Source organism: Abramis brama (assembly GCF_963993115.1).
Source record: "Abramis brama genome assembly, chromosome: 3".
NCBI lineage: Eukaryota > Metazoa > Chordata > Actinopteri > Cypriniformes > Leuciscidae > Abramis > Abramis brama.
This window is the reverse complement of record NC_139965.1, coordinates 31,808,502-31,836,273: the sequence shown is the minus strand read 5'-3', so window position 1 is coordinate 31,836,273 and position 27,772 is coordinate 31,808,502. Positions and strand designations below refer to the sequence as shown.

The window sequence follows — 27,772 nt, the reverse complement described above, 5'->3', positions numbered from 1 at the left end:
GTAGATGGCAACAAGTGACTGTATTCGTGATTGAGTCATTGAATAATTAATTCAACTGAATTATTTAAACTCTCTGATTCATTCAGTAATGAATCAATTGACTGTTTTTATGAGAGTCATTGAATCATTTACTCAACCAATTAATTAAAAAACACTTATTCAATCAGTAATGAAACACCACTGCTGTGTGTTACATGGAGATTCAGCTATTCTAAAATATTACTCAAAAGGTACTCAATATTAACTTCTGGTTTATTGAACTGTAGTATAAAAGCAATATCACACTTGCAATCATGCTGCGCAGTATAATCAGCACAAAACGTGTTTTATACACTATGATTCTGAGGTCAAAAGTTTCTTCTTGTCTTAAACATACAACAAATATTTTTGTAAAGAATACAACCCAAAACTGCACAAGGCATTTGAGAGTAAATATTGGTCATTTAACATGAGGACTGTACCTTTGGAAGGGCGTATTTAGGGAATCTCATTTGAACAAATTCATTCCTCCGGTGTGAGACATAATACTTGGTGCGATTTCCTGTAGTTACCTAAAAAAAAGAAAAGAAAGACAGTGTGTTTATTTGGTTACGAGTGCAGTTTTCATTTCACTATCCCAATGGTGGAATCATGTCTTCGTCGTCAGCAATTTTGAGACAAACCACTCTTTCTTTTTGCTAATTCACACTGTTGTTTTTACCTGGCTGGTATCATCCCAATAGATTCAGACTCTACAAGCACTAGTCTGTTGGTTTCTTGTACAAACTCTATAGTTCTCATGAACTGTGTCCAGTCTGCATCAGCGTGCCTCTGACCGAACACAAACATTTCACACACTGTAGTCCTGTTTCTCAAGGGCATATCTGAATTCCTTTTTTAACAGATGCAATCCCTTCAAAGAAACAACAACTGAACAGGTGAAAGGGGGTGGGGAGTGAGAGAAATTAATACAGAACAAGAGCAAATGTCCTTGAGTCACTGTCTAATTATTAAAGATTAGAAAAAGGAATTAAATATTGGAAAAAAAACGAAGGGAGATAAAAAATAAAAAACACAGAAAAAATGGAAATACAAGACAGCAAGTCAAAATAAAGAACGTGAGACTAAAAATATTGCCAATCTTGTGGACATGCTGCAAATTAGCTAGTCATATTATATATATATATATATATATATATATATATATATATATATATGTATGTATATGTATATATATATATATATATATATATATATATATATGTATATATATATATATATATATATATATATATATATTTGTGTTTGTCATATATATAACATATATATATATATATATATATATATATATATATATATACATACAGGATTGACAATAATTGTATGTATACTGACAAACAATGTCTAGACATATTTAATTGATCAAATCTTGAATCACATCTAAACTTAATAAAGTGTATTGTTCACTTCAGCACTCTGGTGAGAAATTTTCCTCCAAAGCAAAATGAAAGCCTGAAAATCACCCAGCATTTGAAATGCTATAGTTGTGGCTGCTTTTGCTTTAGAAATGAGAGATGTCATCAGTCTATACATGTGAAAATAGACTGCCATGCTCTTGAGAAAAAAGCCCAGCTCTGCACTTCTGAAAACATTTACTGAGCTGTGAATTGCCCATGAGGTCTATCACTTAACAGTTCTTTCGATATCAGCCAAAGGGACAAGGCTAATTGATGGTCATGCTTTCAATGTTGGTTAAACACCCAGAGTCCTCCAGGTGCATTGATTGTCCTTGCAGTGTAAAATAAATTATATATATACACTGTTGTCACACACACTCATTTTTGGTTGCTCTTAGTTTGTGTTTTCATGGACTTTCTTTTTTTTTCAGCAGTCATGTGTGTTTCTTTGTCTAATAGTTTCCCACCAGTCATCATTTGTCATGGACACTCATCAGATCATCACACCTGTTTGTTATCTCCTCATTATCACTGTGCATTTAAGTTCCTTATCTTCACTCTGTGTTTGTCGGTTGTTGTTTGTGTGTGCATGTAGACATGCTGTTAAGTAGATGATACACAGGGCAACTTTTTGAGCAATGTTGCTGGGCAATCTTGCCGAGCGATTGTTGCTTGGGCACTTTCCCATTGAAAATGGGCAATAAATTTCTATCTGGATAATTTAGATCGGTCGTGGGCCCTGTGTCTCATCTGGTTGCCCGTTGACGACAACATTGCCCAGCAACATTGCTCAAAAAGTTGCCCTGTGTATCATCACCTTTACTTGATCTTTGTCATTTGTCACATTTTCCTTAAAGAACCCTTTTGAACTCATCTTCATCATCTGGTAACAACTGTATGGCTGCCTGGAATTTTTTATTCTGATCGGTCAATACTGCAGTCAGTTATTTTTGAATAACAATCAGAAAACTGGATAACTGACTATTGTCCCTGGCAACAGATTTCCTGGCTGTGCTCGTTAATAATAACTCAATGTCCATTTTTTTTATCTAGCAAGCGGTTGTGTAATAAGTGGCATAATGTGCATTCAGAAGGTCATTATCATAAGATAAAACCTTAAAGGGTAATATAAGACCCTGACCAGGGTTGATTTTGCCTGGCTGAAAGTACATTATCCCTTACATGTGTGTATATACTGTATATTCTTCAGCAAGGACACATTCAATTTATCTAAAGTGACAGTAAAACAATTTATAATATTAATTTATAATTTATAAATTAACAAATTAAATTCCTTTAAATTTTGAGTTTTCTATTTATCAAAGAATCCAGAAAAAACAAAGATATTTAGCAACACTTAATAAGAAATGCTATACTTGAGTAGCAAATCAGCATATTAGAATGATTTCTGAAGGATCGTGTGACACTGAAGACTGGAGTAATGATTCTGAAAATTCATCTTTGCATAACAGAAATAAATTACATTTTAGAATATATTAAATAGAAAACAGTTATTTTATATGTGACCCTGGACCACAAAACATGGGTAAATTTTTTGAAATTGAGATTTATACATCATCTGAAAGAATAATTAAGCTTTCCATTGATGTATGGTTTGTTAAGATAGGACAATATGTGGGCGAGATACAACTATTTGAAAATCTGGAATATGAGTGTGCAAAAAAATCATAACACTGAGAAAATCGCCTTTAAAGTTAAATATTTCCGTTTGCGATTGTGCTGCATTCACAAAAATAAATGTTTTATATATTTACGGTTGGAAATGTACAAAATATCTTCATGGAACATGATCTTTACTTAATTTGCTAAGGATTTTTGGCATAAAAGAAAAATTTATAATTTTGACCCATGCAATGTATTGTTGGCTATTGCCTCAAATATACCCGTGCGACATGTGACTGGTTTTGTGATCCAGGGTCACATATTGTAATAATATTTCACACCATCATTAACACATTATTTTACCTTTACAAATATGTATTCATCTTGCACTGAGAGGGAATTGTGGTCAATCTTCCCCAAGAACTGTGCTGTCACCATTTTATCAGAGCAGTTTTGGATGAGACACGTCACATAAAGGTATCCTGGTGGGAAAAACACACACACACACACACACACACACACACACAAAAAGGGTTAGAAGAAATTTGACTTTCAAAAGTTTGAAGGAACTTTTATTTCTATGTCTAATCATATGGCTTTTGTAAGTGAGTGTTTGGATCCCATTCCAGAGGTGAATGGAGCAAAAGATATCTGCAAAAAAAAAGGGAGCTTTTAACAAAATTAGCTGAAGCTGATCCTCACAGGACACATTGCTTTGCTCCAGAATGGCAGAAAATTAATTATGGGAAAACAGTGCTGAGGTGCCCAGTTGACGTGGCCTTTCTGTTTAGAATCTCACACAAAAGCTGGCTCAGCAGCCTCTACAGAAACACACACATACACGTCTGGTTTACTATCTTTGTAAGGACTCTCCATAGACGTAAGGTTTTTTATACTGTACAAACTGTATATTCTATCCCCTTATAACCCTACCCCTAAACCTACCCATCATATACAACTTTCTGCATTTGCACATAAAAAAAAAAAAAACCTCATTCTGTATGATTTATAAGCTTGTTTCCTCATTGGGACCTCAATTTAGGCCCCCACGGTGACACAAGTCCCCATGAGTCTGTGTGCATTCAGGTTGAAGTCCCCACTGGGATTGAAAAACATGTACACACACACACACACACACACACACACACACACACACACACACGCACGCACACACACACACAAACACATTTATCAATTTTTTGAATGTGCATAAAAAATGACAACCAATTGGAAAATAATGAAAAAATCATGGAAAATCATGGTCAAAAGTAAAAAAAAAGTGAGTGCTTTCCTCTCATTCTCTGTGGTTTTATTTTTTTATACTAATTTTAGGCAAACAATTGGGCAGACTACTTCAGTGAAGAGGACGAATGGTTAATCAAAGCAGTACAGCAGAGAAATTCATTAAAAAGCAATTAGAATGGCTGAGCGCTTTGCTTCTGTCTTCTGACACACAAGGTCAGACGCACACACACACACACACACACACACACACACACACACACACACGGAGCATCTTATGAGAGGTTGAGGGAGCCACTGAGCTGAAGCAAAAACACTTGAGGTCTGCATCTGTTTGTGTGACACAGAGAAATGAAAGTTCATTTATCAGGAGAAGGGCTGGATGTATGTATGTCCAGTGTGATCTTTTATACTGGTTAGACACAACTCTCACCTCCCTTAGGGTTTGAATGTACATGTTTGTAGGTTGCAATGTGACTGTGTGCGATGGAGCTCTGTACAAAAGTTTGCATCTGTATGGCTGGTCTCTTTCACACACACAAACACACAATCATCACAAAACAGCTCAGCTAGTAGGAATTTACTGAAAGAGGTTTGTGTGAAAGAGGCAAAACTAAAGCCTCAAAACATCCAATCTGCCCTCTTTCGTAGTTGTTTGTTACGGTATGTAGAATTGAATGAAAATGCACTGTTCTATAAACACATGCCCTCCCTTACCACCGCCGATGTCTTGAATCTCCATATGAACCAAATCAGGATCCACATCCACCCCCGTCACAGCCCTTAAACAAAGCATACAGTTAGTAACACTCTAAGAGAACCAAACAAGACTGATTCACACACAGAAGGACACCTTAAAGGGATAGTTGACCAAAAACCTTTATCATCATTTACTCACCCCCTGCTGTTTCAATGACTTTATTTAACACAAAAGGGAAACTCTGAAAGCTATCTTCTCACACAAAGACCTCAAATATAGTGCATAACTATTTTTATGATACTTTATTGTGCTCTTTAAAACTCCCATTATTTTAATTGCATTCAAAAGAGTGATCAGTGAACAGCTTATATTTCAGACTGTTCTCTGACAGCCTTCAGAAATTTGATTTTTGTGTTCCATAGAAGAATAGTCATAAATCATAGTGTATAAATGATGCCATATAGACACACACACACACACACACACACACACACACACACACACACACACACACACACACACACACACACACACACACACACACAGTTCTTGGTTTCAAGGAATGCAGACAGCTCACTGTCCTTTTGTGTACTTTTGTGTCCAGTTGTGTTAAAGAAAATAGTTTGAATTTTACTAAACTGCTCAGTGAAGTTCTAGCTCAGCAAACCTGCCCAACAGCTACATTATCTTACAAGTGTTTTAACAACAATTTATTTTACAAAAAATAAATTCAGTTAAAAAAGTGAAGCATTTAGGTAAAATAAAAAAATAAAAATAAAATAACACGTTAGTTTAGGGTTCAATTCTCACTATTAGTTGCTTATTATCATGCATATTACAAGGATATTGGCTGTTTATTAGTGCTTATAAAGCACATATTAATGCCTTATTTTGCATGACTATATTCTACACCCCTTAATCCTTCCCAAAACCTAAACTTTACAACTAACTTACTAACTATTAATAAGCAGTAATTAGGAGTTTATTGAGGCAAAGGTAGTAGTTAATAGTTAGTTATAGTAATAGCAAGTTTTGGTTCCTTGCCACTGTCGCCTTTGGCTTTTGGCTTGCTTAGTTGGGGACATTTAACATTTAATATTCAACAATATCACTGACCACACGATACTGACCACCCTCCCAGACAACATCCCTGTCCATTAAAGCCACACTGATTTATGCTCTCTCCTCTCCAGACCGGGGACATGCAGACGAGGAGGACAAGAGAGCCGCAACCTTCAATATGAACTGATTCTGTCACGTCTTCTGAGGCAATTCTCTGAGATGTTTTAAAGAGGTTTGGAGACAGTAGAGAGGGAAGGGGTATGACCCTTATCAAACCCCCCGCAGCTGAGGAATAGAGTGAAAACAGCTTCAGATTTACAGTGTCATTGTAAAACCTCCAGCCAAATAAAACGTGCTGGATGGGGTTTATTATGGCAGATGCTGACAGGGAGCTGACTTTTTCATCTTTTATCACTATCAACCACACACAAACTGAACAGAACTGTACTGCTTTTAAGTGAATCTGGTAAAGTGTGCTGGGAGGATGGCACATAAGCGGGAGAGAGCGAAAGATCAGGAAGGAGAGATCAAAAAAGAGAAAGAGAGGGTCAGACAGAATGACTGGATGGGGCGGAGAAATAAATCACTTCTGTCCAGGATTTCAATCCCAGCTGTGGTAGCAGTGAACCATAACCAAGGAGTGAAGAAGTGGAAAATAAAAAAGGGTTTGAATTCCACCAAGAAGGTGGAAGAAGAGAAAGAGGGAATGGAAAAGATTAAAGAGAAAGTCTTAGAGGGCAAGGTAAAGTAAACCAGTACTGACTCCTAGAAAGACCTTTCTTTCTTCCGTGGAATTCAAAATAAGTTATTTATTGCTGAATGTCCAAGTTGCTCTTTTCCATATAATGGAAGTAAATGGCGATCACAGCCATCAAGCAATATTTTCAGTGAATAACAGTTCTCTATATGGCGTCAGAAACCATACAGGCCCATGTTTACAATGTTTCTTTGGTGCTTCTGGACCTTTACAGCCCCTGGTCCCATTGTATGGTAGACATCAATTCAGACATTCTGCTAAACATCTGATTTGATGTTCCACAAAATTAAGATGAATTGAAACAACAGGAGGTTCTCTTTAAGAAGTGTAGAGTGTCTTTTAGAAGAAGAAAAGAAGTCACCAGAAAACTCTGTCTTTAGTAACACGCTCCTGTAGCAGAGTCCATTTGTGACCCAGATCGGTGGAGATATACAGCTGAAAAACAGAGAAACATAAATAAATCACAAGTTATACATTGATTTTCAGGCTGGATTAGATTAAAGCACACTTTGCAAATTCTCAGGATCATGATAATTAGATGAGCGATTCATTGTAAAATGTATATAACGATTAGGTTGTGGGAAACTGTCCATATAAAGCAATTCAAATGTTGAGTGTGTTTGTGTGTGTGCATTTGTCTCTAATTGATCATCTATATAATGAGATTATATTGATCACCACTTGCTTGGAAAATACACACCAAACTGCACCATAACAACACCAACACACACTCATAGCCAAAACAGCCAACCTGCCATGTGCTTTTTCATTGTCTTTTCTGTTTAATCTCAGAGATGATAAATGCAGCATGTTGCTGTAGCAGTGTCTAAGGGTTTTAGCAATTCATCAACCGCAAACACACACACACACAAACAAACACCCACACAAACACCCACACGCACGCACACACACACACACACACACACACACACACACACACACACACACACACACACACAGAGTTTCTTGCCTTGTTGCTCACCCAGCCGTTAACAATGTAAACATGCTCTTTAGTGAGAGACAACCATGGCCTGAAGGCCAAACAGTGCTGCTCATAACTCTAATAATGAGGATGCCAATATGCTGGAGAGCAAAAAGCATTACCATAAACACAGCTGGGTGAGAAATGTGTTGAGAACAGTTGGTCAAGTCATCCAGCCGAGACCTAAATCATTAACACTAAAACAACCACAAAGACTAATTCAGGCAGTTGAGCCTGACAAGAAAAGCTACAAACATGCAGCAGCATTAAGACAAATTATGATCTTGTGAGCGACCGGTTTGAAGCTGCCAAAAAACACGGACTTCAATTGGTGTCTTTAATAGTCATTTTCTTGACTGTATTATTCTGTGTTGGCCAACACTTTCATGACTGACCTTCGCCTCCTTGCTGTAAGCCAAAAGTTTGTCTTCCTCGGATGGATGGAAGAGGAGTGTTTCCACGGTGAAGGAGACAGGCTGCCGTTGAAAGGATGAACCCTCATCTGTGCTGATGAAGAGCATCTGGTCACGTTCATTGATGCTGGAGCTCACCAAGATCACCTACAAAACACAATATCTTTAGTGACTACATGTCAAGATGTATGTTGGTTAGTTAGTTTACACATATTAGACAATGAAGCATGGTTTCCTGGACCCAGATTTGTCTAAAAAAACTAAAACTAAACTAAACTAAGCTAAACTATAAAAGTAAAAAAATAAGCATTCAAAAGTATTAAAACCTTTTAATAAAATTGTTGTACATTTACAATTTAAATATACAGCTATTTGCCACATAGTATTTAGATATTACATATTTGAAATATTGTATTAAACGTTAAACAGACAAGATTCAATATTTACAGCATAGTCAGTTTAATTCTATAGTTTAGATATTATTATACACCCAATCCCAGTCAAGATCATCAATTTACTGTAGGGTATGTGATATTTTACTGACACAACGAATTTAACCAACACAAGGCCTTTAGACACTTCTTAAAGTGCATTAATGTTTTCCTTTATTTATTTGGCTCAACACATATAGCCTAAGACAAAACATGTAGGCTATAAATAACAGATAAAGAGACATAAAGACACAATAGAAGTCCATAGCCTAGCATTTAAAATGATTGCTACGCCCCTGAATGACCCAAAGTTGTGCGAATTCACTGAACAGCCTGATGTTTTTGTAAGCTTCACTTCCTTTAAACCCCTTTGAGTGGCGCTGTTGTTTAACCATCTGCGCAGTGAAGTGTCTCTAACGGGAGGCAAGTTCACTACCTGCTACCAGCACAGAAAAACAAGCTGGAATCCTCATGGGGATTGCCAAACAGAGAGACCCTCAAAGGGATCCCTGTGAAACAAGTTATCCATCCCAAAACAAAGACTCTGGGGGAAAAAAGGAAAGAATCTCCTCTCTGTAAAACTTCCCTCTTAAAGCAATAACTCGCAGAGATTAGCACAGAGCCTCCTTTGTGGTCTGTGGATAAAAGCCATCAAACAACATCCTGCGCCTGTCCCAGAGGAGTACGGCGAGCTGGCAGGGCTGGAAGAGGCTATAGAGGCCAGTACAATAACATGGGGCAGAATTTAGTGGTCAATGGCGCTTTAAAAGCGCAATCACAAGTCTTCAACGATGTCTGACTGCCACTTTGTAATGAGGTTTTAGTCAATGTCTGTAGGTCATGTAATCGTTTATGAGATAATCTACTTTACTTATCTCCAACCGGATCCTCTCTCACAATATGCAAGTTACATAGTGTCATTAAGAATTAAGCTCTGTATGTCCATTTATGATTGGATGAAAGACACTGTGGACAGCTTGGAGGATTTACATGAGAGAACAATCATCCCGCTCTTCATTGCTCTGAAAGTGCTACAGTTGTAATCAGAATTATTTGACCCCCATTGCAAATTTTACATTTCCTTCAAGGCTCAGCTCAGTTTCATTAGTTGCACCAGGTGTATTTGAGCTAGGTCACATGAAATATCTGAGCTGGATAGGTTTGTTGAGTGTCACGTTTGACTGCATGTTAGAAATAAGTCAAAAGAATGGTCCAAAAAGTTAAAAGAAGATATCATCGCCCTTCACAAACAAGGAACCGGATGCAAAAAGATAGCGAAGGTGCTAAATATTCCTAGTGACACCATTGGAAGCATAGTTCTCAAGTTCAAAGTTAAAGGAACAATGGCTACACTTCCTGGATGGGGCAACAAAAGGAAGCTATCAACGGCTGCAACCAGATTTCTGAGAAGGCAGGTTCAGAAAAACCCTTGAGTGACTGCAAAAGACCTGCAGCAAGACTTGGTGGGAACAGGCACTGAGGTTTCAGCTTGCACAGTAAGGCACGTACTAAACGCATGCAGTTTCCATGCCAGAACTCCACTACTGACCCAAAAGCACAAGAAAAGGCGGCTCCAGTTTGCTAAAAATCATATAAATAAGCCACAGAAGTTTTGGGATTCTGTTCTGTGGAGCGATGAAACAAAACTGAAACTTTTCTGCCCTGTGGATCATGCGGTATGAAATTTTGTAAACAGAACAGTCTGCGAAAGGGACAAACATGCCTGTGTGTAAATTTGTGCAACTGCTTTTACTCAATGCAACTCGACTAATTTTGCTTTCCACCCAATTTCATATGCAAATTGGCAGTTCTGATATCCAGTCTGTGCTGAGTGGGGAAAATGGGAAGCATAAAAAGATGAAGAGGGGAAGAGAGTGAGAGAGGTCTGTTCTGTGCACCTGAGCTCAGCCACTGAAACAAAAGACAAATTTGAAGAAAACTGACTGCGGCAACTGCATATCTTCAATACTCAACCAAACAAAGCCAAGGGGAGAATTGTGGAGCACTGTTTGAATGCTGAAAGCTTCTCCTGAAACAACCAAGACTTGTTCAGCTTTGCATTCCAGCTTAGCTGTCCCTGATGCACCTCTCAAAGAGAGAAAGAGATAGGATTCTCCTAGAAGAGATATGGTCAAATGTCAGTGGCACAGATGAAAGGCAGATCACAATTCTGTCATCATTTAATCTACCTCAGATTGTTCTAAACAGAAATTTGTATCATCCTTTTAAACCAATAAACCTGGTTGATAAAACTGTTTTTAAAAACTGATTCATCCACAAATCTGCCCAACGCTCAAGTTCAACTCTCAGACTGAATCCAGACTGCAGTGGTTTTCAAGTTAACAGCTCACTGTAATGAATATTATCATAAAGGGATAGGTCACCCACAATTGAAATGTCATAATTTACTCCCTCTCATGTGGTTCCAAACCTGAATGACTTATTCTGAGGAATGCTGGTAACCAAATCGTTTTGGTTACCTTTTACTTACACATTTCTTAAAATATCTTCTTCTATGTATCACAGAAGAAAATAAGTCATTCAAGTTTGGAACAACATGCCTGAAGTTTAATTTTTGAAACGATAAATCCCGTTTGACATTTGTTCTAACTACAGTAAACAGGCCACCATACAGACTTTATCAAAGAATCTTCAGAATTTTTTATTTTTTTTCAGAGTTAGTACTGGTTGTAGGCAAAGTCTTAATTGTTGGTAATTTAATTATATATGTAGATACTGAAAAAGATGCATGGGATTGGTATTTATAGACATTCTAAACTCTATTGGAGTTAGACAACATGTGTCAGGACCCACTAATTGTCATAATCATACTTAAGATTTAATATTGACAACTAAAGGTTGGACTCGATATAGTGTTCTTTACAACTTAATAAAGATCCAGTGATCCATGGATATTGACATGCAGCCAGGAATCGTGTTTCCTGACATTTAATATGCCTGATTTCGACGCCGGGGAAATACGTAGCAAAGTTGCCTGTGTACGCTTTTTATAAATACAATGTGACCCTGGATATATTTATCTATATTTGTGGCAATAGCCAACAATACATTGTATGGGGCAAAATTATAGATTTTTCTTTTATGCCAAAAATCATTAGGATATTAAGTTAAGATCATGTTCCATGAAGATATTTTGTAAGTTTCCTACCGTAAATATATAAAACATTTATTTTTTTAAAATGATGCAACACAATCGTGAATGTTTTGATTTTTTTGCACCTTCATATTTCCAGATTTTCAAATAGTTTTATATCTGCCAAATATTGTCCTATCATAAGAAACCATACATCAATGGAAAGCTTATTTATTCAGCTTTCGGGTGATGTATAAATCTCAATTTCATAAAATTGACCCATGTGACTGGTTTTGTGGTCCAGGGTCACATATAGGGACGTCCCGCGTGACGTCACGCCATTTGGAGCAGCCATCTTGACGGAATAGAAAATGCTAAACCGCTGGTGATAATACAGCTCGTCGCGAAATATTCATCTCTATCATGCCCGAGCGATGCTGTGATACCGATAGATTGCTAAGCTTTTGTATGCTTTTAATGAAGCTCCGGTGTAACGTGATGAGAAGTGAATAAGGTAGCTGTAAATGTCACCGAACTCAATGTCAGGAAGTTTTTCTACACATTAAATGCCTGTAAAAAGAACTTGTGGTGCTTCATATGGATCTATGATTCCTAATTCCTTTATCTTCCTCTTGTATATTTCTTTTTGTGATGACATGACGTGAAGAGTTAGCTGACGGTGCGCTAATAATAGATAGTGGCAGTGTTCGTCTAAACCAGTGACCGCGACGCTGAAGTGTGTGAGAACAAATGAATAACAGAAGTGCTAACCACATGATAGAGAGTAGACCAATCAAATCTACTCTCTAATATGTCTATGATCGCCATGACGTGAGGGTGAAATTAGCACAGAATATGACACCGCTACAATCGCTATGATGCCCACCGCGGCACCGCCCTTCACTGTCGTTTTGATGTTTTCATTAAAAAAACAAACAAAAAAACATTGTAAACTATTAAACGTCTGCTCTGCTCATCCAGCACAAGTTGCAGTCGCGTGTCACACACAGTGAAGTAGGAATCGCGGCTCACTGATCGCGTGATGATGGCGGATGATTCGTTGCGCAACAGAGCCTAGACGTATGATAAAGTCTTATCTTGTAGAATGCACGTTCAGCACCGCCGCAGCCCTTTACACAGAGTAGGCTAGCCTACGTGCGATCGCGAATCCGAAAGTGAAACTGGAGCTCCCTGATGCGCGCAAATTAGGCTGCATACAATAGTCTGTCTCCCAATATCAAAGCTATCTCTGGACCGTGCAGTTGTGGCTCTGGTCTCTGTTTTGGTCTCTGTTTGCACTTAAAATATAATTTATATTTAATCTATATTGCACTTGAATATTGAGAGAGTAACGTCTGAAGAACGAACGACAGACAAGGGAGGCTCCGTTTCTGAATTTATAATCGGAACGTACACAAACGCACTAGCCTAACTCACTCGCTCGTTTCTCTCTATCCGGCCTTTTCCGAACTCGCCGCATTAACCCTATAACTGCCGGTGAAAAATAAAACAACAATTTCACAACAATTAAAGAGTCTGCTACAGTACTTTGATTATGGTTGCATTTTAACTTATTGTTTGCACTTAATAAAACTAAGAGAAAACTGTTATTTTTTTTATTTTTTTATTGCTATGTTCAATTTGTGGAAATGAGTTTAATTAGGTCACACACAGCCTCAATCAGAAGTTCTGGAAGCTCATAATTCATGTACAGTAAGGTCTGAAGAGACTAATGTGAAATCATACAGGAGAAAAGGCAGTCAGTTGAGTTTGTGGCAAAACCTTTTACAGTGCTTGTATATTGTTGTCTTTCAATGCATTTGATAATTCATACTCATAAAGTAGAACTGAAATGACATTCATTAGAAGATTATTAGATAAAACATTTCAAAATGCACCTGCAGACTATTTTTCCAGTCATGAATTTTGTCATTGAGGATTTCAGTAAAATATTGTGCAAAAATCTCATCTCGTCTCGTTCTCGTGAACCCAATCTCGTGTCTTGTCTCGCAAGATAAGTGTCTCGTCACACCCTCTAAATCCATGTGATCACTTATATCAATGTTATATATCGTCATATCGTCCAGACTTAAAACTTGTATAGTTTTTTGACAGTGTTTATTATAAAAAGTCCAATTATGCAATATCGATGGTAAATATTTAATTGATGAGTTGTCAATACAATATCTAACAATACAATATATAGGGTATGATTTTACCACTTAATTTAGCATATTGACACAAAATGATAACTGCAAATCCACCTTTCGCTGCCTGGATTCCAGTTGTTTCTATGAATTGCAGCGATCCATGTGCTTCTCTGTTCTGTAGCTTTCGGCAGTCTGTAAAAATATACCTCAGATTTCTTGTGAAATCCTGTTTTAGATGTGTTTTGTGTGTTTTTGGCGGCATTCGCTCAGTCTTTTTGCCCCTTAGTGGCGTAATGGTGACTTCATGTGCATACACTCTATACTCCATTCAGTGTTACTCCATTCAGCCAAGGCCGCAAAACCAACTCCTATGGAGGAACTATCACTTATACCACTAAAGATTGCTTTATAAATAATCTTCCTGATTTGTTTCAGTTCCTCAGCATTCCAGATTGCTTAGAAGAACTCGATGATGCAACTCGATGTTGCAACTTAAACTGACTCTCTTTTTTAGCACTTTAGACACTGTTACTCCTTTGCACTTAAAGAAGATTAAGGAAAACTAACACAACCCTAGCTACTGTATTTATTTGATACAGTGGTTAAATTACTAAGAAATAAAGCTTCAACAAGTTCTGATGTTTCCAAACAGTAGAGCAGTTATGACTTTATGAATTTCTTTACTTGCAAGATTGATACTCTCAGAAGAGTAAATGATATCCATGCAACCGTCTACTACAGTATCGCATGAGACATTGTGCTATAGACCCCATGAGGAACAATTCCACTCATTCTTTACTATAGGAGAGGAAGAATTGTGTGAACTTGTTATATCATCAAAATCAACAACATATGTTAGACCCTACAGCGTAAGTAAAAGTACTGAAAGAGATGCTTCCAGAAGTAATAGATCCTTTTCTTAATATTATTAATTCATCATTGTCATTAGGATATGTCCCAAAAACTTTCAAGCTGGCTGTTATTAAACCTCTTATTTAAAAAACAACTTGATCTTGAGAATTAGCTAACTACAGACCGATCTCGAATCTCCCTTTTCTGTCAAAGATACTAGAAAAGGCAGTATCCTCACAATTATGATCCTTCTTAGAAAGAAATGGTATCTGCAAGGATTTCCAGTCAGGATTTAGACTGTATCATAGTACTGAGACTGCCCTCATTAGAGTTACGACATTACCAGGTGCTGTCCATGGCGGTGGTGCTGAATTGGTTGATATCGATGGCTCGACAATCAATTATTCACTTATGCAGGGGCTGCTTCACTGCGTTATGTGAGAAAGCAGTATTCTTTATTAAAGAAGCTCTTCAGAAATAGTTGAAATTGCATTTAATAGGACTCATGTGCAAACTAAATCCAACTCTGGATATTTTATATAATTTTGGAATGAGTGCGCGAACCCGCTACCTCTTGCTCAAACGTATCATGCCCCGACCTGCTACACTAACTGGCAGTATGCTTTCAGTGGCCTTTGAAAGATCTCCGCAGACTGTGGCATCTTTAATTTAGCACAATTATTCGCTGTATCGCTGCCATAGTTTGAGCAAACTCCCCACCACAATCATTCCCTTTAAATAGATTCCTAAGCTTTTACTGGCTAATGGTTTGCGAGCTAATGTACCTTTGGATAATATAATTAAAAAGCTAACAACAATCAGTGTAATGACAGTTTTATTCTTTGCATGAAAACACTTGAATTAGCCTATAATTTAGCACTGGGTGTATTACAACTTCAGAATTATATTCGTATAGACTGAGATGTAAAAAACTGTTGCAGTGGTGGCCACTAGCGGAGTGAACTGTCAACAGTGATAAGGTATAGCTAAGAGTGGTCCAGACCAACCTTCCGAAAGTATGACTTACAGAAGGTATACTTAACTAAGAACGTTCCGGGAAACACATAATAACGATAAGGTACAGCTTAAGGTATAATTTAAGAACGACGTAGCGTTAAGAAGGTTTCTGGAAATCCAGCCCTGACCATTACCAATTTGTAGCAATAAATGAAGAGGTGTCATATCAATCACAAGTTCAGTATGGAGTACCACAAGGCTCAGTACTAGGACCATTGCTTTTCACCCTGTACGTGCTACCCTTGGGATAAATTATTAGGAAGCATTGCATTCGTTTTCACTGTTACACTGATGATACTCAGCTCTACATTCTACATATACCAATTCACAAAACTAACGGAATGCATGTTTGATATAATATTATATGACTAGTAATTTCCTACAACTAAATTCTGAAAAAACACGGGTTTTAAATATTGGACCAAAACCTCCGCAAGTAATAATCTAGAATACTCTCTTACACTTGATGGCTGCTCTGTACGTCTTCGTCGTCAGTTAGGAACCTGGGTGTCTATTTGATAACAATCTTTCATTTGAAAACCACATTTCTAGTATTTGTAAAACCTAATTTTTCCATCTTAAAAATATATCTACATTACGACATATGCTCTCAATGTCAGATGCAGAATAGTTAGTTCATGCGTTCATGACTTCAAGGCTAGATTATTGTATTATTTGTATTATTATTGTGTTATTGTTTCTTGCCACTGTCGCCTCTGGCGTGCTTAGTGTGGGAAACTTAATATTCAACAATATTATTGATCTGACTACACTGACACTGATGAGAACTGAACTGAGCTGGACAATGACAATGAGTTTTCTGCAGAGCTGCTTCATAGACAAATTAAACTATACTTCAATAATTGATGATCTTTACAACGAAAATGAATCAACACTGAACTGACTTCAGCTGAAAAAATACACTTTTTCTCTTTTAAGAGCTGCTTTACAGTCAAATTGATCTATGTTTGCATCATTGAATCATTATTTTCCTGTTGATCACTGTAAAGCTGCTTTGAAACAATCTATATTGTATAAAGCACTATAAAAATAAAGGTGACTTGACTCCACTTGACTTTTGAATTCATTTGTATCCTCAGAAAGCTATTGGAAGTCATCAAAAGAATTTAAATATAGCGAATGAGTGATATATATACTGTATACAGATGTGATCACTGTTCGTCATTGTATGGCCAAAAACGTGAAAAATACATCCTTTTGCAAAATAAGCAAAGGGTGAGTAAACCATTTTTGGATGGAATATCCCTTTAAGATAGCTCCACTGCCAATAGGCAAGCTTGTGACATCACACACATACAGAGACTCTCCCTCTCTGCTTCTTTCTCTCCACATATGGAATATGGAAATATTCTCCCACACACATCAAACACTTTGAATAGGCATTAAGCATCTATTATGTCTAGGTGATAGCGTGAAAGTTCAGAGGCCAGTGAAGAGACTCCCTTTTCAAGGGAGACAAAGGCATTGTGTGTTTGTCTGTGCTTATGTGTGTGTGCATGCGTGATCTTTCCACTGACCCTTCTCTAAATCCAGGTCTCACACAGGTAATTTGTCAGGAGCATGCTTGGGGTGAAAGCACTGTTATTAAGTCCCTCCTGCCTGTCATAATGGCTCAGCTCAGACTAAAGAACAGCCCACACACATCAAACACCTACACCAGGGACAAGGACCCATGAAAACACTGAGGACAAAAGGAAAGAGGCATTACAATGCTCGCTCTATGAGTATGATCACAGCTTTGCGCTTAAGGTTATGCAACTATTTATTTATTTTTGCTCTGTAGGTGCAGTTCTTGGCTACAATTATGCTGTTTCTTGGCTCTCTGATCATGACCTAAGGAAGGTGTAATCTTGTACACCTTGACTGTTGGCAGAAGAATGGTAAAAACTATCATAAGCATGACTTAAGTGTTAAACTGTCAAGTGGTGTTAATATGTATATTGTATGGGTGATCAATGGATAAATTTGATTACACTATGTTCTATACAACAACAATCACTTTGTCTACCCTGAAGAAGAGACGTGACACAATCTCAGCCAATCAGAAGATATTTAATGTTCAATTTACTAGGGGAGTAGGGGTGTAAATTGGATGTTTCATCACGATACAATCTGACATTGATTCTCTTAGCCATCGATATAATATTTGACAATAGGCCTACTTCAAAACACAACGCAATACAATTACAATTTGATTAGATTCAGTGGCCGCCGATTGATGTATCTATATTACGATATTATGTGCAAAAAATACACTTGTCTTTTAAATAATGTATAAAAATAAGTAATCAAGGCGCACATGAGATCATCAGTTGTCTGATGACAGCTCATCAGTGGCTTTTGATAAGCAATGACAATAGTCAAGAAAGACGTTAAGACCCTCTAAAATGTACAAATATAGTATCAGCATTAGTACATACACAACAAAATGAGGTATTAACCTAACAGTTGTTGAAAAAACACATTTATTTAAAAAAAAAATCAAATATTTGACATCTTTGACATTTGAATCAATTTCTGTTTATAACATACAAACAAGTCTTCTAGACTAGTGATCTCTTTCGAGAAGTTTTTCTTTAGGACAATGTATGCAGATGTGGCTAACATGAGAGTGTTCATCTTAAAAATATATATTCCTCCTTTTTATGGATAGCATCTATATATCATATTGTTAGTCATTTGATTGATACATTGATTCAAATCAATCTATTGTTACATCCCTGTAATAAACAGTTATGAGGAGTGTGATTTTGGACTGATGAGTTTTCATACTGGGCGGAACAATGTAGCGTGACACTGCATGAATAGAAACCATGTGATCAACAAAATGTCCTGTTGCTTGTCACGGTCACAGCTGGTAACTGGAGAAAAAAAGCTACACTGAGATAGCTTTTACATCGTTTTGCTTAATAATGTGTACAACTGTCTTTGATCATATTAAAGCATGTCTTTAGGGAAAAAAAATCATTGATGTCTTTGTGACCATAAGCTCTTCAAACATGATTATTATTTGTTGATTTTTTTACATATCAAACCTGGACTTAGACTGAAACTGGTATTAAGGTCAAGTTTGATATATGTTCTTTTAAGGCTGTCTACTCTTAACTACAGTTACAGTACATCAAATTACACCAAAGTTTCTGAGGGACCAATATTTGAAAGAAAAGTAGGTCTCGGAAAGCACATCCTGGAAATAGTGTCTCATCCTAAACTATTTTTATATCAAGATAATCCATCACATTTTAGCTGTGGGAACAGTTTGATGATATGATGATCAATATGTATTGATATAGCCTTCAGTCTCTTAGTTAGTCAGTAATACATCATATTAGTTTACTATGGTGGGAAACAATCCCATTAAACTGAATTTACTTATGCTACTCATAATAAAATTTGCAAAATAAAGTCATGTCTATATATGTGATTCCACAACAGTCTCTTTAAAATAAATGTTATACTGTAACTAATCACTGATGTAGATGTGTTCCTGGAGATACTAGGGGTGTGACGAGACGCTTACTCCACGAGACGAGACGAGACACGAGATTGGGTTCACGAGAACGAGACAAGACGAGATTTTTACACAATTTTTAAGAAATCCTCAATGATGAAATATATGAATGGAAAATAGTCTTTTATTCAACTGAAAATCACAAAATGCAAAACAATTTATGTGCATTTTGAAATCAACTTCTATTTTAATGAATTCTATGCAGTAAAGGACATGCAAACACTGCAAAATGTTTTGCTATAAACTCTACTTCTCCCTGTACGATTTCACATGAGAAATCTAACTCCTTTCCACAAATCGAACATAAAAAAATAAAACAGTATAAATAAAATAAATATAAATAACTGAAATAACACTTTAAATGCAAACAGTAAGTGTGTATCCATAATCAAAGTACTGCTCTCTCAAAACTACAAGTTTAAACAGAAACAGTTTTTTTCTTCAAGCATGAAAAAGAGATAAATTAACTAAGATAAGCCTAAGATATGGTCATGTTCTTTTTCAAGAATATAAGCATGTCGACGATTTCTGGCAGCAGTTGAGACCTTTGGGCAGTAACTAGGGCTGCACGATATGAGGAAAAGCTGCGATGTGCGATAACATTGTTTAATATTGCTATGTCGATATGACTTTAAGCTATAGGCCCTACTGTTCCCATGTCTTAGTGCTTTAATAGGTTCTTTGCTTGATAGGTCAAATGTTTATTACCTGCCTGGTTCAGATTACACTATTTTAGCGCGATTTTGGCACGATCCGTTTCGTGGAGACTCGTAAAGGACAACGGGCGTCGGGACGCAAGATTCGATCGTTTCATTTCGTATAGTGTGTCATAGTGGGCGACAACGCGTCTGTGATGCTTCACGACATCACGACAGAAAGACTAGCATATTTAATTTTAACGGTCCTCCACGACGGGTTGAGTGTGAGCGAGAGTGAGTGAGAGTGCGGTTACAGTGAGTGTGCGTGTGTGTGTGTGTGTGCGCGCGAGTGAGTGAGTGAGCGAGGGACAGTGAGTGTGTGTGTGTGCGGAGTGTGTGTGTGATTGGCCCGGCACACAAATGATTTAAAAGTGGCAGGGGCATCTTCAATACAAATTTCACCCTCACGCTCCATCACGCTGACATCACAACAACTCACGAGACAAAGGTTTTTTTTTTTGTTTGTTTTTTTTTAACTCACGAGACAAAGTTTCACCTCGACGAGAAATCTCGTCGCGTTTTAATCTCGCGAGATCTCGTAACACGAGATCTCGTCACACCCCTAGGAGATACTGTAGAATAGATGTTCAATTCAAACCAGTGAAATTACATTTAAAAAGTTGTTCGCATCACTGGTGGATATTACTGTCGGTCGCTGAAAATATTAATTGTTTAGCTATTTACATCTTACCACACACTTCTTTAATGCTAAAGTACTCTAGTAAAGTCACGTCACGTTTATTTATATAACACTTTATACAATAGATTGATAGCTTAAATATAGCTTATATCAAGCAGCTTTATCGTATTAAACATGAAAAACAGTGAAAACGCAACTCGACGGACTAAACAGAAGAAATGAACCAGAGGAGATCTTGTGAAAGAAGGCGGAGCCTCCTCTTTTCCGGAAAGTTTGCTTTGGTAAGCTGTTTCGAACCCCCAAAACAAACTCCAAACAAAGTTCGGTTTCAAAGTTCGGTTTCTATCAGTTCATTCTTCAATGTTGCTTGAAGTATATCAGGGCCTTTAATGTCTCTGGTGGTTCCGGCCCTGATTTAGATCTCTAAAAGCTAGAGATGAAGTTGAATTGGGGCATTTAGGAATTGCTGAATTATGTAGATTAATTAATGCCAATGATATATGCCACTTAGAGTCAACAGTGGGATCAATCATTTCTGCTTCATTAATAAGCAAGAAGCCAGAACCTAAATTACACTGGATGATTCAGTGATTCCCCCTTTTAAATGCACAATACTCAAAACAAATACTCTGTTTCATGATATCGTGGCCATTTAACTACAACAAGGGAATAATCAATAAGGAATTAATAAGTATAAATAATTTTATATACTTAAATATTTTTTTATACTTAAAATAAAATAAAAAACTTCAAAAATGTCATGCGCAGAGCTTTGTACTACACTGTTTTTGATCACTGAAAATATAATCAAATTAGCCAAAATAGATAGAGTTCTGTGCACTCGTGGACCTGTTGATGTCCATGTGGACCTGCAGCTTTAAACCTTACTGTTATAACAAGTAGTGATGAACTATCACATAATCTCTATGACCTAATGGACCTTTGTCTATCAAAAAACAGTAGGAAGGACCGAATGTGGAAATTTCTCCATATGTAGCCACTAATTCCAAACAGTTTGTTTGGGTCAAAACGGCACAGATTCTCCACAGGGAAAGCTTAATCTCCTTCCCCGTCTCTGCAGGGACTCTCTGGTTCTGACTCCAGTGAGATCTGAGTGAGTAATCTCAGCCTACCACTTTAAACGTGCAAAAAGCACCATCTGGGCTTTTGTCTCTGCTATGATAACAACGTTACAGCAGCTTTGACGGAAGGATTTTAAAACAGCAGTTCATTTAAAAGCTGCTACTCTAAGCAGTCACTGTTCAAATGTAATATAAAGGTTTGGCCCTTCAATTTTAAATTAATTTTAGAATAATTTTACACATATAACCTAAATGAATAAATGTACCAACTGCAAGAGTCAAATGGAAATCAGTTAAAAAAATCCAACGTTTCTTAAAGCTTGAAATAAAAGTCAAACAGTCCTTTTAAGTTCATTGTTAGGGATGGAAATTGTAAGGAATTTAATTATCAGGTTATGATTCCTCTTACAAGTCCAGTTCCACAATGGTTCCATTAAGGATGTTTGGAAAACAGAAATGCAATTCTGGTGCCAATTGATGGGATCATATCAATAACAATGAATACATTTTTTTTTTTTTTTGATAGAAGGAATGAACTCATTTATTTTTATTAAATACATTACATTAATGACTTGCGGTTCATTAAGGGAATTAAATTAATTGAGAAACTGCTCCAACTGATTCATTAGCATCTGTGATTCACTAAAAAGAACCTGCTCATAAGAGTCCTTCTCTTAAATAGTAATAGGGAATGCGAGGAATGCACGTGCGAGAATGAAACGTCATGAAAATGATTCTGTTCTGATAAAAAGCATGCTATTGGTTCTGGGTCCTACACTGAGAGCTCAGTTAGAGATATGCAGGTAGAGATTATGACTTTGCCCTTTAACAGACAATTTGTCATCATCAGCTACACTAATTACTGCAACAGTAGGCTACTCCTGTAGCACCATGGGGCTAAGTGTGGTTTGCTCAAGGGCACGACTATAAAAGAACAGGACTACTTGATCACAAAAGGTCAACTACATGAGAGTAGCCCTCTGTGACCATTTGCCTATCAAAACTACTGCTAAGATTTAAGTGACCATAAAACATTGCAGTGAATGAGGTCTAGTTAACCTCTCCCTGTACAACACAATATCCATCATGAAATGTTTTACACCTTTTTCTGTGCTGCGCTGATCTTAGAGGCATTGAGCAAATAGTTTAAGACCAGAGTCTGTATGTGTTGGCAGAGAAGCACACTAGCTAATATTTTTGGACGGGGCTGTGCATGCTCAAACCTTTCAGCATGTCTGATTGATTATCGTAAATGCAGGACTTCTCTCCTCTGAAGTATTTTGGGGATTAAAAAGCAAACACAAACTTTGCCAGTAATATTCCAAGCACTCACCGTGGGTGAAATCAAATGGCTGCACATTCACAAGTACACGTTTGAATAGCTGCGCTTGTAATGTCATCATCCATTAAGGATTATGCTGCATGAGTAAATGTCATTTCAATTTGTTTGTCTGACACAAATATTTTCAAAATGGAGAAAATACGGATACAACTGCTTAATTCTGTCTCAAAGGACAAGATATGGATCCTCATAATGATAAAATGGCTGCTGTTATTCGACACTGATGATTCAAGGATAAATGTGGCAGTTATTTTGGAGGCCACAGACTTGTGTAGTCACGGTCAATTTGAATCCTGATGGCTGCACACAGAGTATAGGGATAACACTGGGGCAGTAGAGAGAGAGAGAAGGAAAGAGATGAGTAAATAGAAGATGGAGTAAATGAGAGGTTGACCTTTCACTCTCCCCAAAATGAAATAGAATGCTGTTTGCTTGATGTATCAGCAAATCTCTATATTTAAAAAAAAAAAAAAAATTCCATTTTATTTATTGAACCATCATGTTAAAACCTGACAATGGCGAGATTATTTTGCTGTATTCCACTTCCAGACAGGGCAATAATGAAAACAGAGAGGTTGAAGAGACATATATTTACTGGGGTGGACAGAGAAGGGAGGCAGAAATCAAGAGAAAATGGGATTATTTCCTCATGTTGTATTATGTGAACCAGAACAATGACTTAATATAATCATTCACTCTGTCTCACGGTGAGAGGATGTATAAAAAGTCAGAAGATGTGACCCCAAAACATAACAACTGTACAATTAAACAGAATTTTCTTTAATGGGACCTTTCCTGATTTTTTGTCTTTTGCTTAAATCATTTAAATAAATAAATAAAAATCACAATTCTTCATTTTGCTCCATGAAATATATGCTTTCTGTGTCTTGATTGGACTGAGCTGTAACATCTTACTACCAGCACAACTAATAGCCTACTAATAAGAACAATGAGCATTATTACAATTGTGCCTTCCCTCTTGCACTTTTTTGCTTCTCATTTAGGCAGGAGGGCAAGTGATGACGAGAAGATGAGGAGTAGAGTTCAGAGCTCCTCTGAAAAAGAAAGCGAGGATGCACTCAAATGAAGCACCTTAAGAGAGGAGGAAGTGGCTTCTGTGTTGGACCGCGGGCAGAATAACGGTCCAAGACACACTCAAAACAGACGATGCTGAAAGTTAAACTAATGTGAGTGATGTTAACCACACATGATTTACAGTTAGAGCGTGTAAGAGAGGCAATAGAGACCCTCCTTTCTGCCCCAAAGGTTCATCCCATTTCCTCTGAAAGCTGATCTAGTGTCAAAGGCCAGGTTACCCTGGTTACCATGTGGTCTCCGTGGAGACAGCTGTCCTCAGGCACTCTTCACCAGTCAAGTGAGTGGGAGACGATCCAATTCAAACATTCTTGCTCATTTTGAAGGAGAGGAATAGGTGGAATAATTACCTATTGTGTCAATAATGGGGAATTTAGCTCACGTGGAAGCATCATTAGTCAAACTCTCTCTCCATTCATTCATTTTTTAATGTCTGTATGTGGAGGGAAAGATGGTAAATGTTCTTTTTATTTTCACAGCTGTAAAGGGATTACCAGATGTCAATAGAAAAAAGTAGGTAGAGGAACTTTTGCCAGTGTCTGGAAGAGGTGACCGAGAGGACGAGAGAAGCAGAGTCAGACACACAGGCAGATACAGAGAAAGAGTCCGAGGAGAGAGGCATTTTTCCACAGAAGTGAATATTAGGATGTTTCATGCAATTGCAGAGCGCACACATGGTGCTGTTTAAGGCAAGTCAATTATGAAGAGTTCTGCTTTCTATTCTTGAATTGTACACAAGAACATCTATTACTTGAAAGAATACCAAAGTGCTGTTGTTTTACGAGTGAAGAGAAAACATATGATTTATACAATGAAAAGGAGGTGAGGTAAGGTGAAGTAAAATCCAGTCCATTCCCTAAAATAGAGTAACTCTCCGTGTAAATTAACCAATTAATTTAAATATTGGACCTTTCATATAAAACATAAAATCTCACTGCGTACATAAGCATCTGCAACATTAAAACATATGAAAATAGTTAAACAAATAAACAAATACATAAGAGGAAAAAAAGTCAAATGTTAAGATTTGAAATGCACAGATAATTTAGTACAGAATACTTGTCTTCATTATTCCTGATATTTTTTCGTGCCAAACACTGAATAATTTGTCCTCATTTTCACATCAAATGGATAGCTCACTCAAAAAATGTCCTTCCAAACCTGTATGACTTTATTCCTTTTGCAGAACATAAAAAAAAAAATTGTTGTTGGTAAGCAAACAGTTTTGGATGCCATTGGACAAAAAAAAAATCTCAAAATTTCTTTTTTATTCTGTAGAAGAATGAAAATCCTGCGGGTTTGGATTGACATGAGGGCGAGTAAATGATGACAGAATATTCATTTTTGGATGAACACACTGTTCTGTGACATGATCTTTTACAACAACACAATGGTTTGACAAATCGCACAGAGCTCATGACATGATGAAAATCGCCCACTATGGGGTGATGGCTTCTGTCAATAGCCATCATAACCTGTGACAGTAAAAACACCTATTACCCAGCACACCGTGAGCAGACGACCGAGCAAGACTGAAACAGCTTACTGTCTATTTGACAGAGAAAGATCAGTATATAAATAGCACCCCTGAGGACACAACATAACAGCATTACTCGAACACTAAGTGCTAAATCACTAGCCGCAATGTAATATGCAATTGGTTTGGCTTCCACCGGAAAAATCTAAATGGAAACTGAGATAAAAATTTGCATGCAGCAACATTTCATTTCTGTTAATGTTGGTGCATGTCATCTTTGGTTTGCTTCACTAACAATATTATGCAGTGAACCACAACACCAATGGTGGTATTACAGAAGAAAGCCGGGAATCAATCAGTCAAGATGATGGTGCTGAGGTCGTGAGTGAAGCTACTGTATGTTTGTGTTCATCTCATTCACTCTGCATAGAGTATCAATTACAGCATATACACATTTGTTTAACTATATCAACAGGCTCCAGTCTGAAGCTGATTTCATGTTGATCACTGCAGAAATATTGCTTAGTTTCCTTAAAACTCCGACTCAGACTTTCTCAGTCTGCTCATGCTGCACATCAGCTGCAATAGCATGCATTGCAGACCAGAAAATGTCATACAAGTTCATGCTTCATTCATTCAGATGATTAATTAGGCTGACAGGAGCCTAAAGGCCTTGGTAACCAGATGTCCCGGTTTACTCAGGACAGTCCCGCTTTCATGAGGTGTGTCCCAGTGTCATTACAATTTACAAAAAAAATGTAGATATGTAAGCTGTTTTGCAAACTTAAAATTAGCTTACTCAATGTCCTTCGATCTTCAAAAATTGTCTCTGGTAGCATCTGTGTCCATTGGATGATTCCAGTGAATTAAAGTAATTGCAATTTTGCATGGATTTACAGATATTGGGCCTTATCATACACCCAGTGCAATACAGCGCCAAGCTGTATCAAGTGTTTTTTGCTAGTGTCAGCCTGACGCAGTTATCATTTTCACGTCCTGCGCCACGTTGTTTAAACAGCAAATGCATTTGCGCCTATTTATGCACCCACACTGTAAATGCAAACATGGTATTTAATTAAAAATAGTAAATTGACCTTAATCAGTTTTTATCAACCTGCTATCAACACTCGCTTTTAGTAAGTTACTTGTACTTTGAAGTTGAAAAATCTTACCAGCTCAGTCTACTTGAGCTGGATTCATTTAGAAAAAGTAAGTTTATGACCTGTGGGCATGCGCAGATCAGTCCTCTCTACGCTAGACGGCGATATATGGCCACGCCAAGACCCGCCCTTCAATAGCTACTATTGGCCAGGCGTCCATGCTTACACAAGGCAACATAACCTGATTTGTACAGGTCCTATCCCCCTAAGAAATGGGGGAGAGAAAAGGCCACAGGTTGGACCCAAACCTGGGCAGCTGCAACAAGGACCCATTCAAGGAAATTGGTTTCTTTAATTTAAGTGAACTTGAAAAATGAGTGAGCAGAACTAAAAGTGTTAAGTTGTAGGTATTTAGTAATTCTAAGTGGGGTTAAATTTATATCAAGCAATCCACACAAAATGAAAAAATTAAGTTAACACTAAGCATGGCTAGTAAGTTACATGAACATAAAAAAACGTCTTAGTGGTACTACTTGGTTTAGTACTGCACACTTAAAATAAACAAGCTTTTCTAACTCACTAATCTTAAGATTACTTTGCTTAATTTTTTTGAGGCAACGAGTTTGCATACTTTTTTAAGTAAGGTCAACTAATTACATTTTACAGTGCATGGGCATGCTGGTCTGAAAACGAGGTGTGTTCAGGCGCATTGTTGTCCTTCGATCTTCAAACATTATCTCTGGTAGCATCTGTGTCCATTGGATGTTTCCAGTGAATTAAAGTAATTGCAATTTTGCATGGATTTACAGATATTGGGCCTTATCATACACCCGGCGCAATACAGCGCCAAGCTGTATCAAGTGTTTTTTGCTAGTGTCAGCATGACGCAGTTATCATTTTCACGTCCTGCGCCACGCTGTTTAAACAGCAAATGCATTTGCGCCTAATTATGCACCCATGGGCGTGCTGGTCTGAAAACGAGGTGTGTTCAGGCGCATTGTTGGCGCGTTGCTATTTTGAGGCAACTGAAATAGACCAACAAAAATC

The 27,772-nt window shown here is 37.3% G+C and overlaps 1 protein-coding gene across 6 annotated transcripts in view; it reads right to left on the bottom strand.

Annotated features, from left to right (window-relative positions):
- The window catches only part of sorcs2 (sortilin-related VPS10 domain containing receptor 2), a 185,157-nt gene that overhangs the window by 23,967 nt on the left and 133,418 nt on the right, over positions 1-27,772 (bottom strand). For all 6 annotated transcript variants that reach the window (XM_084108164.1, XM_084108165.1, XM_084108166.1 and 3 more), the window contains exons 4-8: positions 8,198-8,362; positions 7,182-7,255; positions 5,019-5,083; positions 3,423-3,541; positions 462-551 (exon numbers count right to left, since the gene is read on the bottom strand). In XM_084108164.1, coding sequence (XP_083964290.1) covers positions 462-551; positions 3,423-3,541; positions 5,019-5,083; positions 7,182-7,255; positions 8,198-8,362 — 513 coding nt within the window. The remainder of the gene's footprint in view (positions 1-461; positions 552-3,422; positions 3,542-5,018; positions 5,084-7,181; positions 7,256-8,197; positions 8,363-27,772) is intronic.